This window comes from Crotalus tigris, unplaced genomic scaffold (assembly GCF_016545835.1).
Source record: "Crotalus tigris isolate CLP2741 ecotype Arizona unplaced genomic scaffold, ASM1654583v1 scf7180000024362.2655971311:6658466, whole genome shotgun sequence".
NCBI classification, from domain to species: domain Eukaryota; kingdom Metazoa; phylum Chordata; class Lepidosauria; order Squamata; family Viperidae; genus Crotalus; species Crotalus tigris.
In genome coordinates this window covers 2,742,694-2,752,881 of record NW_024100530.1, presented here as the reverse complement: position 1 = coordinate 2,752,881, position 10,188 = coordinate 2,742,694, and the positions used below count along the sequence as shown (strand labels likewise).

General features: G+C 40.0%; 1 protein-coding gene across 2 annotated transcripts; it reads left to right on the top strand.

The window, feature by feature from the left end:
- Positions 1 to 2,316: 2,316 nt before the first annotated feature.
- Positions 2,317 to 9,211, top strand: LOC120300972 (C-factor-like). Of its 2 annotated transcripts, none has more exons than XM_039327569.1 (7): positions 2,317 to 2,367; positions 2,909 to 3,139; positions 4,414 to 4,465; positions 5,088 to 5,275; positions 5,583 to 5,741; positions 5,968 to 6,075; positions 9,013 to 9,211. In XM_039327569.1, exons 2-7 carry the CDS (start codon positions 2,984 to 2,986, stop codon positions 9,034 to 9,036), a joined length of 687 nt encoding a protein of 228 aa, XP_039183503.1. In that variant the 5' UTR covers positions 2,317 to 2,367; positions 2,909 to 2,983; the 3' UTR covers positions 9,037 to 9,211. The 2 variants fall into 2 exon arrangements, with proteins under 2 accessions (XP_039183503.1, XP_039183502.1); XM_039327568.1 differs by lacking the exon at positions 9,013 to 9,211 and adding an exon at positions 8,186 to 8,472.
- The last annotated feature ends 977 nt before the right edge of the window (positions 9,212 to 10,188 follow it).

The following is a 10,188-nucleotide window of genomic DNA, read 5'->3' as shown; positions in this document are numbered from 1 at the left end:
AATAAATGACTGAATGTCACAAAAATCTTGGTTCTCTTTTCTGTTTCTTTCAAAAGTTTTTTTTTAAAAAAAAGAAATTGTCCAATATTAGGGAAGTTGGGAAGACTGACTCCAAAGATGTATAAAGTATGAAAATACACAACACACACACACACACACACGCACGCAATAAAAAGAAATCCAGGCAATAAGGGGAAAAAAAGAAAGATGATTTAAGAAACGAGAATCAGAAAAGATTAGCAAGTTCCAACCTTGTATTCTAGTTTTCAACAAACTCAATTTTCCATCCACCCTCTTCGTTATTATAAAATTCCCTTATTCAGTCCTTTTTCATCATTTCACTTTTTTCCCACATTTCCATCAAAAAGTCCAGAAACCTTCCAGTCTTTTATAAAAGTATATAATAATAATAATAATAATAATAATAATAATAATAATAATAATAATAATAATAATAGAAAATGATAAAATTAAACTGCTCTGGTACTTCAGAATTCAAACAGACAAGCACCTGCAACATAACACCCCAGACTTAACAATTGTCGATAAGAAAGACAAAAAAGTCTGGATAGTGGATGTGGCAGTGCCTGGAGATAGCAGAATAGAAGAGAAAGAACTGGAGAAGATAACAAAATACAAAGACCTACAAATAGAAATAGAAAGACGGTGGCAAAAGCAAGCAAGGGTAGTACCAATAGTCATAGGCGCCTTGGGTGCAATCCCAAAACAACTGGAGCACCACTTGAACACCATTGGCATTGACAAATTTGCCATTAGTCAATTACAAAAGGCGGCCTTACTAGGAACTGCTTCCATCCTGCGACGAGATCTGTAATACCATCAAACATCCACATCTGCCTATCCCAGGTCCTGGGTAAGGACTCCATAGGTAGACAAAATGCCAAATCCAGTCTGAACATCTGGCTGACTGTGCGATGATTAATAATAATAATAATAATAATAATAATAATAATAATAATAATAATAATAATAATAATAAGAAGAAGAAGAAGAAGAAGAAGAAGAAGAAGAAGAAGAAGAAGAAGAAGAAGAAGAAGAAGAAGAAGTAGTTGGAAGGGACCTTGGAGGTCATCTAGTCCAACCCCCTGTTCAGGCAGGAAACCCTATACCATTTCAGACAAATGGCTGTCCAGTCTCTTCTTAAAAACTTCCAGTATTGGAGCATTCACTGCTTCTGGAGGCAGGTTTTTCCACTGGTTAATTGTTCTAACGGTCATGAAGTTTCTCCTTAGTTCTAGGTTGCTTCTCTCCTTGCTTAGTTTCCACCCGTTGCTTCTTGTCCTGCCTTCAGGCGCTTTGGAGAATAGCTTGACTCCCTCTTCTTTGTGGCAGCCCCTGAGATATTGGAACACTGCTGTCATGTCCCCCTTCGTCCTTCTCTTCGTTATTTATTTATTTATTGCTTTGTCCCTGTCCAAATAGACCAGTGGTGCCAGTTCTGCCAGTTTCGTAATCCATTCCTCCCTTGAGGCTGTTCCAATATTTCTCCATCATTGTCCTTATCATAATCTTGGTGAATCCACACATATATCTGTACCGTATAAGCATCGGAAGAGCGGAAGGCCATGAAAAGAGTGGATGTGCCACAACCTCTGGATTCGAATTGGCTATGACATGAAGTAAGACATTGAAGGCAGGGGTCCCCAACCCCCGGTCTGCAGCCCGGTTCCCTGCCCGTTTACAACCGTGCTGCGGAAGTGGTTGATGAGCTGCATTTGTGAAAACAGCGTGCGCGTGAAACAATCGCCTCTTCCCTACACTGGTCAGCCAAGCCGGAAAGATTGGAGACCGCTGATTTAAGGCAAGGCATGCTTTACCCATCCTTTTTCCAGTGATGAATTCAGGAATAGGAGTGTCCCATCAACTATATTGCAGCAGAAGATGCAGGTAAATCATATACAAATTTTGCTGGGCTGTAACTCGTCTTCCTCAACGTTCCTTCAGTTGTAGTAAGCAGGGCTGTTTTCTGTAATAACCTAATGTAATAACTGTAATAACTCTTGCTTTCAGAGGGTTTTTTTGGGAAGGTTGGGAATATTGATTGAAAGGTGTATAAAGCATATACATTTATTATCTCACATACTCCGATATCTCTCTTATTCATTCCTTTTTTAGCTGGAATTGCAGAAATCCCAAACTCATCATTTCATATTTTTCCATTTCCAGAAAGAGGCCTACAAGGTTTCCAAGCTTTTATAAAAAAAACTTGCCGTTTTGTCCCTGTCCAAATAGGTCAGCGGTGCTATTTCTGCCATTTTCACAATCCATTCTTCCATGGCAGGTGACTCCATCATTGTAGATCTCATGAGGCAAATCCACCTAGATACCTGAAGTGATGAAGGCCATGTAAGCAATGAGTTGCTACACTTTCCGGGGTGGGTGGGTGGGGAGAAATGCTGTCTAGAAAAAGATAAGATCAGAGAAGGCATAACACACATGCTTTGTGTTTCTTGTCTGGTCTACTGTGAAGGGCCAATAGCTTTTTAGGTAATTCAGTTTCTTGGGATGGCACTTTCCAGTGGAAAGGGTAAGGCTATGAAAAGAGTGGAAGTGCCATGTCTAGGTTCAGACCGACTTTAACATGAAGAATGACATGTAAGGCAAGACATGCTCATCTCCCCTTTTTTCCAGAGAGGAATTCAGGAATAGGGCTGTCCTATAAAGTACAGTGTATTACAGTTGGTGATGCAAGTAAACCACAGACAAATTGTAGACAGCAGCAACTTGCCTTCCATCCATCCTGAATGTTCCTTCAGCTGTAGCAAGCAATCTGGCGTTTTTTTTAATAAGTTAATTCTGGTGGGAGTTGGCAGCAAACAACTTTGATAATAAATAAATAATGTTCCTTGGAAGATCTAAAGGTGGGTGTTGTCTGTTCCTTATAAAGTTGCTCCCCATAATGAGAAGAGCCATTTGATACACACCTTTGAACCGGTTGGAAGCAGAAGCTGCAGTCCAGAAGATGGCAAAGCCAGTTGATTTCTCCGTTTTCAGCGTTCTGGTGACAGGATCCAATCGGGGGATCGGTCTGGGTCTGGTGAAGAGGTTTCTGGAGCTACCCTGTCCTCCCAAATGGGTCTTTGCTACAACCCTTGACCTGGAGGGAGAAGACAACAAGGTAAGAATGAATTAGTATAGGATGGCTTGGACGTTGTGGTTTAGAAGTTGGACTGAGGCTGAATGTCAGGCTTGCATTTTGAGCACCCCAGGAATATTCTGACCCATATATATATATATATATATATATATATATATATATATATATATATATATATATATATTTTTTTCTGAGGTTTTCGCGGGTATTTGTATATAGGTCTTTGGTTGTTCGGGTTTTCTCCCGCGGGAGAAAACCCGAACAACCAAAGACCTATATATATATATATACACAATAATTTTATTCTTTCTTTTTGCAGCAAGCAGTGCTAAGTAAAATGCAGTTTGAGTTCATTCTGTTTAAATAATATAGTATTCCCCTTTTCTTTTTTCCTAAATTTTAATGACTTTAGTTATTTAGTTATTATGTATTAACCCCCTTTTGACTGTATGATCCTTGTTATTTCTTCTTCTCTATAACATACTTTTCCTTACATTCAGGCATAAAGCATTGTTTAAAACACACAATGCCATTCAAAGCAGAGGAATAGAATAAGCAGATCAAAGTAAGAAGCAAAATAAATTAAGGCATAGCGAAAGAGGTGAAACTGTAAAAACAAGATTTAATTAAATGTAATTCACATCAATACAATTCATGACATCTCTGAATTTTTTTTAATCTTTTCAAGCCCCCTTTACTTCCACCCCATAAATACTCTGCTTAATGCGTTCTATTCCTACAAAACAAAATGTGAGTAGATCAATTTGCTTCCCACTAAAAGGGTATATTGGTCCTAATTGGCCAGATAAACACTGGCAAGTTTTTACGAGGTAATACTCCCAATTCCAAAAGTGTGCCCTGTCTCAAAAGAGAAGGGGACTCCAGTGTGAGCCATTCACCAAGATTTACACCTGGTCAAATTAACAAAATGGCTTCCTACAATAATTAGCTCTTTTAGTCTTCATCAATGTCACTTGATGGACAGACTGCACTCTAATAATAAGAACTTACACTTTAAAAGCTTTGAATCAGCACAAGAGTGTGGAAGGTATGGAGGAAGCAATATCTGGTTGGGTTAAGTTGAATGGAGTGTTATCCCATCTTGCCTTAAGCCTTAATGTGGTTTCTTAAGTTTTGTTCAGTCAGAGATATTGCATGTCTAATGAAGGAGAAATTGCATACTTTTCCTGTTTCCTCTTGCTTTTGAGATTGTCCTCTTTGACATCCACCTCACTGTCTCGTTGTCTGTGAATTTTAACGCACGGAAAAATTATCATCTTTTTTTTTTTCTCCAGGAGTTAAGAGAGTTGGCTTGCAAATGTCCGAATCTAGTGGTCTTGCAATTAGGTGAGTTCCAAGGCCATGTGAAAATGGGGCAAATTTGGTACGACAGGCATGTCCAGAGCAACAAAATTCAAAATTATCCTCAGAACTAACCAAAGCTATAACATCATTGGTTGGGTTCATGAAAGTCAATTTCCCAGAGAGAAAAGAATTTAACTTACATGCCTCCGCATGTTAGACTAGCTTTCTCCAGAGAACGTTTTGAACAACGAGGTATTCTGGGATGTATCTGTGGTTCCAGGGTGTTCCATTTGAAGAAAGACTCTGCAGCTTTGGTGTTGAATTCATCACATTCATATATTGTTGATATGGACAGCTGATTGATCAATAAACATATTTGGTGTTTGTGGTTGAGTTTCTTTGAGTTGGGGTAGATTGTTTTGTGACACACACACACACACACACACACACACAGACAGACACACACAGAGTTAAAAATAGACAAGCTGCTCCTCCTTCCAAGAGGTGGGAATCAGATAAAGCACCATTCATGAGCGTCTGACCTAAAGTAACTCCCTGCATCTCTGTGCTTTAAAAAGGGAGGAGACTGGTTTCAGGAAATTCATCCTTTGCAATTCTGAAACTCAAGGTTGCTGATGTTTTTAATGATGTTGCTTTTCCTTAGATGTTACTAAACTTGAAAGCATCCAGGCCACTCTGAAAGAAGTGCAGAAGTGTGTTGGAGAAGGTGGGCTGACCATCCTGTACAACAATGCTGGCACTTCGGCCTTCAACGATCTGCAAACAGAAAATGCCAAAGATATGATGAGAGTTTATTCTGTCAATACCATTGGTCCACTACAAATGAGTCAGGTTTGTTTTATGAACAAAACACTTTTCAATGAAAGGATACTGCTTTAATTGGGAGTACGGTACTACTGTAATGCTCAGAACAACAAGGTAGACATTGTGCAGTGATTTGGGAGCAGGTGGAAACATTAGGGGTGTGGGGTTTTGTTAGGGAGTGTTGGAACACAGCACTTCTCCTGGGTGTGGTCAGGCCTGGATGACTCTATGAAGGTCCCCTTGCAGCAGATGCCTGAAGACCTTTCCCTGCATTGCACAGTTCCTTTCTCTAGACATGACTGTAGCTCCTTCTCTCTTTTCTTCTCTCTACAAGGCCTTCCTACCCTTGCTGAAGAAGGCAGCCCGGAGAAGCCCATGTCAAGGGCTGAGTAGCAGCAAGGCGGCTGTTATTAACATGTCCAGCATTGGAGGCTCAATTGAACTTGTGGCTTTTTGGGACCAATATCAAGTCATTGGATACCGCTGTGCTAAGGTACCTAGTGAGTTTTCTAGGTGGATCTGCCTGCAGATATTGGGACCATAAATGCATTTGTCTGTGCTTGTGCATCCCTTATTAAGATGTACTTCTAACCAATTACTGAGATGCATCCATTTAATCTACAACATTCTATATATACTGTTTATCTCCACTTTATTCTTCCATTTTTCCTTCAATGCATTTTCCCCTCATGGGTTCTTTTTTCCCCTCCCTCTTGTAGGCTGCTCTAAATATGCTTACCAAGTGCCAGTCTCTTGAGTATCCAGCTGACGGCATTATGACTGTTGCCATCCATCCTGGAGTAGTCAAAACTGCTCACAACCCAGTTGTAAGTTTTTTGACCTGGGAAATCAATAAAGGACAATATTTGAAGCTTGGGTTTGGTATGAGGGGTCTGTGCTTGGTTGTTTTTCTGGAGACATGTCATTACCCAAACTAGAGCTAGTGATGATGTTCCGTAGCACTGATGACCAGCATTGATGATATTACCTATTTTGAATAATGCAACTTCTACAAGAACATAACCAAGCTCAAAGAGCACCAAGGATTCCTTATGACAGTGGTGGCGAACCTATGGCACGGGTGCCAGAGGCGGCACTCAGAGCCCTCTCTGTGGCACACATGCCGTCATCCCAGTGCTAGGCCTTCAGCTGGGTTTTATAAAACCTTTTCACTTTAGGCCTCCACCGCCGTGTGCAAAAAAAAAAAAAAAAAAGATTCAATCAAACAGTCAATTTCAACATCTCGCAGGAAAAAAGAGATCTTGCAAAGTTGGAATTGATTGATTGAACTTTTTAGTCCCACCCAGTCTGCCGGTACCACTGCAGCCACGCCCACCCAATCGGCCACACCCACCCAATGGGCCACACCTACCCAGCACCCGACGATGCATAAGTGGGTTTTAGGTTGCAGTTTGGAAACTCGGTCTCTAAAAGGTTTGCCATCACTGTTTTATGACTTGAGAAAAATATATAACACGTTCATATGCATTCAGCTATCTATGAATCAACATAAATGCACATTTGCAAAGATGTATGAATGATAAAGGAGAATATTTGTAGTTCAAGGTTGAAATGAGGGTCTTTGGTGCTCTCTGAGCTGCTTAGTTGTTTTCTTGCAGACATTTCATTACCCAAACTAGCTAACACCGGTACACTGATGATGTTACCTAGTTTGGGTAATGAAATGTCTGCAAGAAAAAAAAACCAAGCAGCTCAGAGAGCACCAAGAACCCCTCACGTTTGAATGACTTAATGATGAGTCCCTGAATATATTCCTATTATTTGGGTTTTTAGTGCTTTGTGTGGACAAAATAATGTGCCAGTGTAGAAATAGATACCTCAAGTACTTCTGTTAAAGTTACGCTGCAGTTTGAATCAAAACATTGAATTACTTGTAAAGACAGTGAAGGAACAGAACCTCTAACAGAACAAAAAGAGCAACAAAGATGATTAGGGAACTGGAGGCTAAAACATATAAGGAACGGCTGCTGGAATTGGGTGTGTCTCGTTTAATGAAGAGAAGGACGAGTGGGGACATGATAGCAGTGTTCCAATATCTCAGGAGCTGCCCCAGAGAAGAGAGAGTCAAGCTACTTTCCAAAGCGCCTGAAGGCAGGACAAGAAGCAACAGATGGAAACTCATCAAGGAGAGAAGCAACCTAGAACTAAGGAGAAACTTCCTGACGGTTAGAACAATTAACCTGTGGAACAACCTGCCTCCAGAAGCGGTGAATGCTACAACACTGAACTTTTTAAGAAGAGACTGGACAGCCATCTGTCCGAAATGGTATAGGGTTTCCTGCCTGAGCAGGGGGTTGGATTAGATGACCTCCAAGGTCCCTTCCAACTTTTTATTATTATTACTATTATTTTGAACAACCTTCTCTTATAAAAGGTAAAATCCATTTCCTCTTTAAAAAAATCTACTAAATCTTACCTTCTCATGTTTGAATCTCTTCTACTGGTGATTCTGCAGTGTTTCTGCAGGAAAGCATGTGCGTATATACAAAATGAAAGGACTCGGTCCATGTCATACCTGAGATTCAAAGCAGGGTTGACCCTTTGTTTTGGAAATCGTAACACGGGAAGATTCGCATACTAAAGCAAATAATAAGAGTTCCACTTTGCAAATATTAATTTTATTGACTAAGTACCGGCACTTGCAAGGCCTGCTCATCCATGATTAACTTAACTAACCCAAACTTAGGGATTTACAGGATCCTTTGTATCATCACCCATCACAGGGGATGTGCTTGTATACTGTACTTTTATAAGCCAAAATGAGATTGGCCAGTTTAAATACAAATCTGTCTCTATATTAGAGTTGAATATTTATGGTCAAGAGGCCCAACTGCCTTCTGCTGATCTGCTTAGGTGAGTGTTCTGGTTTGGCCAGGACTGATTCTCTAAACCTTATAAGGTCCTTTTTTGTGGCAGTGGGAAATCAGCATGGAAGAGAGCACGCGGGGCATCATGACGGTGCTGTCCAAGCTCCGTGAAGAAGACAATGGGACCTTTCTGGATTGGTTGGGTCGCCCAGTTCCCTGGTGATCCACCAGTCTCTCCTTAATGTCATTGACTCATAATAAAGTGAGAAGCAATAAATAAATCACTGAATGTCATGAAAATCTTGATTTTGTTTTCTCTTTCTTTCAGAAGCTTTTATTTAAAAAAAAAATAACCAATATTCTTCATGTCTCATATGCAATGTGAGAGGATGAGGAAATAAGCCTCATGTGTCAAGCCTATACCATGATCTATTAGTTTCAAATACTTATCAAATATTTATCTTTAATCATTTTAAATAATTGAATCCCAGGTGCAAACATTTGAAAAACAATAAAGTTACTGAATTCCGGGATACAAAAGAACCTTTTAATCACTGAGCTTTCATCAACCTCCTGTTAATATCATCAAAGTAAGGGCTAAAGGTGGGAGGAACCTATATATATATACCTGTGTGACAGTTTAATGGTCAGGTCATAGTATGTGTAATCAACCTGCCCGTTCCCCCGCATTCAGCCGCACTAGTTCCAGCTCAGCCGTACAACCCGGCTTGTCAAGATATAAACGGAATCTGGCTTGTACGGCTGAGCCGGAACTAGTGCAGCTGAATGCGGGGGAACGGGCAAGTTGATTACATGTTCTATGACCGGACCATTAAACTGTCACACAGGTATATATGTAGGTTCTTCCCACCTTTAGCCCTAATGACTGCAGTATTTTTAGGGTTTAGTTACTGTCGCTGTTTTTTTTTTTTTTAGGGGTTTGGCTGGTATGTTGAATGACACCAATTGCGTTGATTGACCCAAAGATCTGATGCTCCAAGAGACTGATCTGATGCTCCAAGCTGAAACAGCATGTTGTCTTAACAGTGTGATGGTTTTTCAGGTGTCACTAATCAAAGCAGTTTACTTTCTTACATGAAATTAAAATACTGAAAATTAAGTTCAGACTAAGTAAATACAGAAAAACAATAAGGCTAAAAATGGGTCATCAGAAATTTGGACCATGCCGTGTATGTGTGTTGGATTAGTCTCTCTTTCTTTCTCATTTTATCTTGATTCAGAAAAAATTCAAACACAAAACTAACCTGTCTGTAAGACAACAAATTATAATGTTAGTCATCTATTTGTTAGGGCATTTTATTGACATGGGATCAATCCATGAAAAGGTTCCTTTTGATCTCTACCAGCAGACCCACGGAAGGCATCTGTGCTTCCTCTTAGTTAAAGCTCTAAAATTAATTCATTATTAGCTTTAATAACGATTTCCTATTAGCTTCAGAGGTAAACTGCCTAGTTGCTAACATAGCTGGTACAGAACAGACATCACCTTTGGGACCACACTGTTCCCAAAGGGAATGTGATCCAATAAAATCCCTGAAGATTGGGGATAAATTTCATGGCTTTTATTACCTTTTAATCCAACAAGAATTGAAAAATGGTAGTGGTCCTCTTTAAAATTGGCTTTCTTCTCCCTCTTCCTAACACACATGCACACAGAAACATGGACACATAATTGAGCGTCCATATGTGGGTGTTCCAAAGACATATCTCAGCAGCATGGGTCTGTAGGCTCCAGTGTCAACAAGGATTTTGCTGGGTCATCTAACTCTCCAGGATCTGCATCAACTGAAGCTTTGGAATCAACTCTAATACGAGGCTTGAGAATTCATAGTGAGGTCAAACAGCTGCTGATCTGTTTAGGTGAGGATTCTGTGCTGGCAGGACCGATTGTTTAAATCTTATGAGATGCTATTTTGTGACATACAGAAATCAGCATGGAAGAGAGCACACAAGGCATCATGACTGTGTTGTCCAGGTTTTGTGAAGAGGACAATAGGGCTTAAAATGTCTTTTTGTTAGTAATTTTAACTAAAATATCATCCACAACTACCTGCAGATTGTATTCCGGCACTACTAGTCTGAATCCTGAAA

Bases quoted from the DNA above. Each gene is read 5' to 3' on its own strand.
- LOC120300972 (XM_039327568.1), top strand. From the start codon at position 2,984: ATGGCAAAGCCAGTTGATTTCTCCGTTTTCAGCGTTCTGGTGACAGGA. The intron at 5,276-5,582 runs GTTTGTTTTATG...TCTCTCTACAAG, and splicing joins GTCCACTACAAATGAGTCAG to GCCTTCCTACCCTTGCTGAA. The intron at 6,076-8,185 runs GTAAGTTTTTTG...TTTTTGTGGCAG, and splicing joins AAACTGCTCACAACCCAGTT to TGGGAAATCAGCATGGAAGA.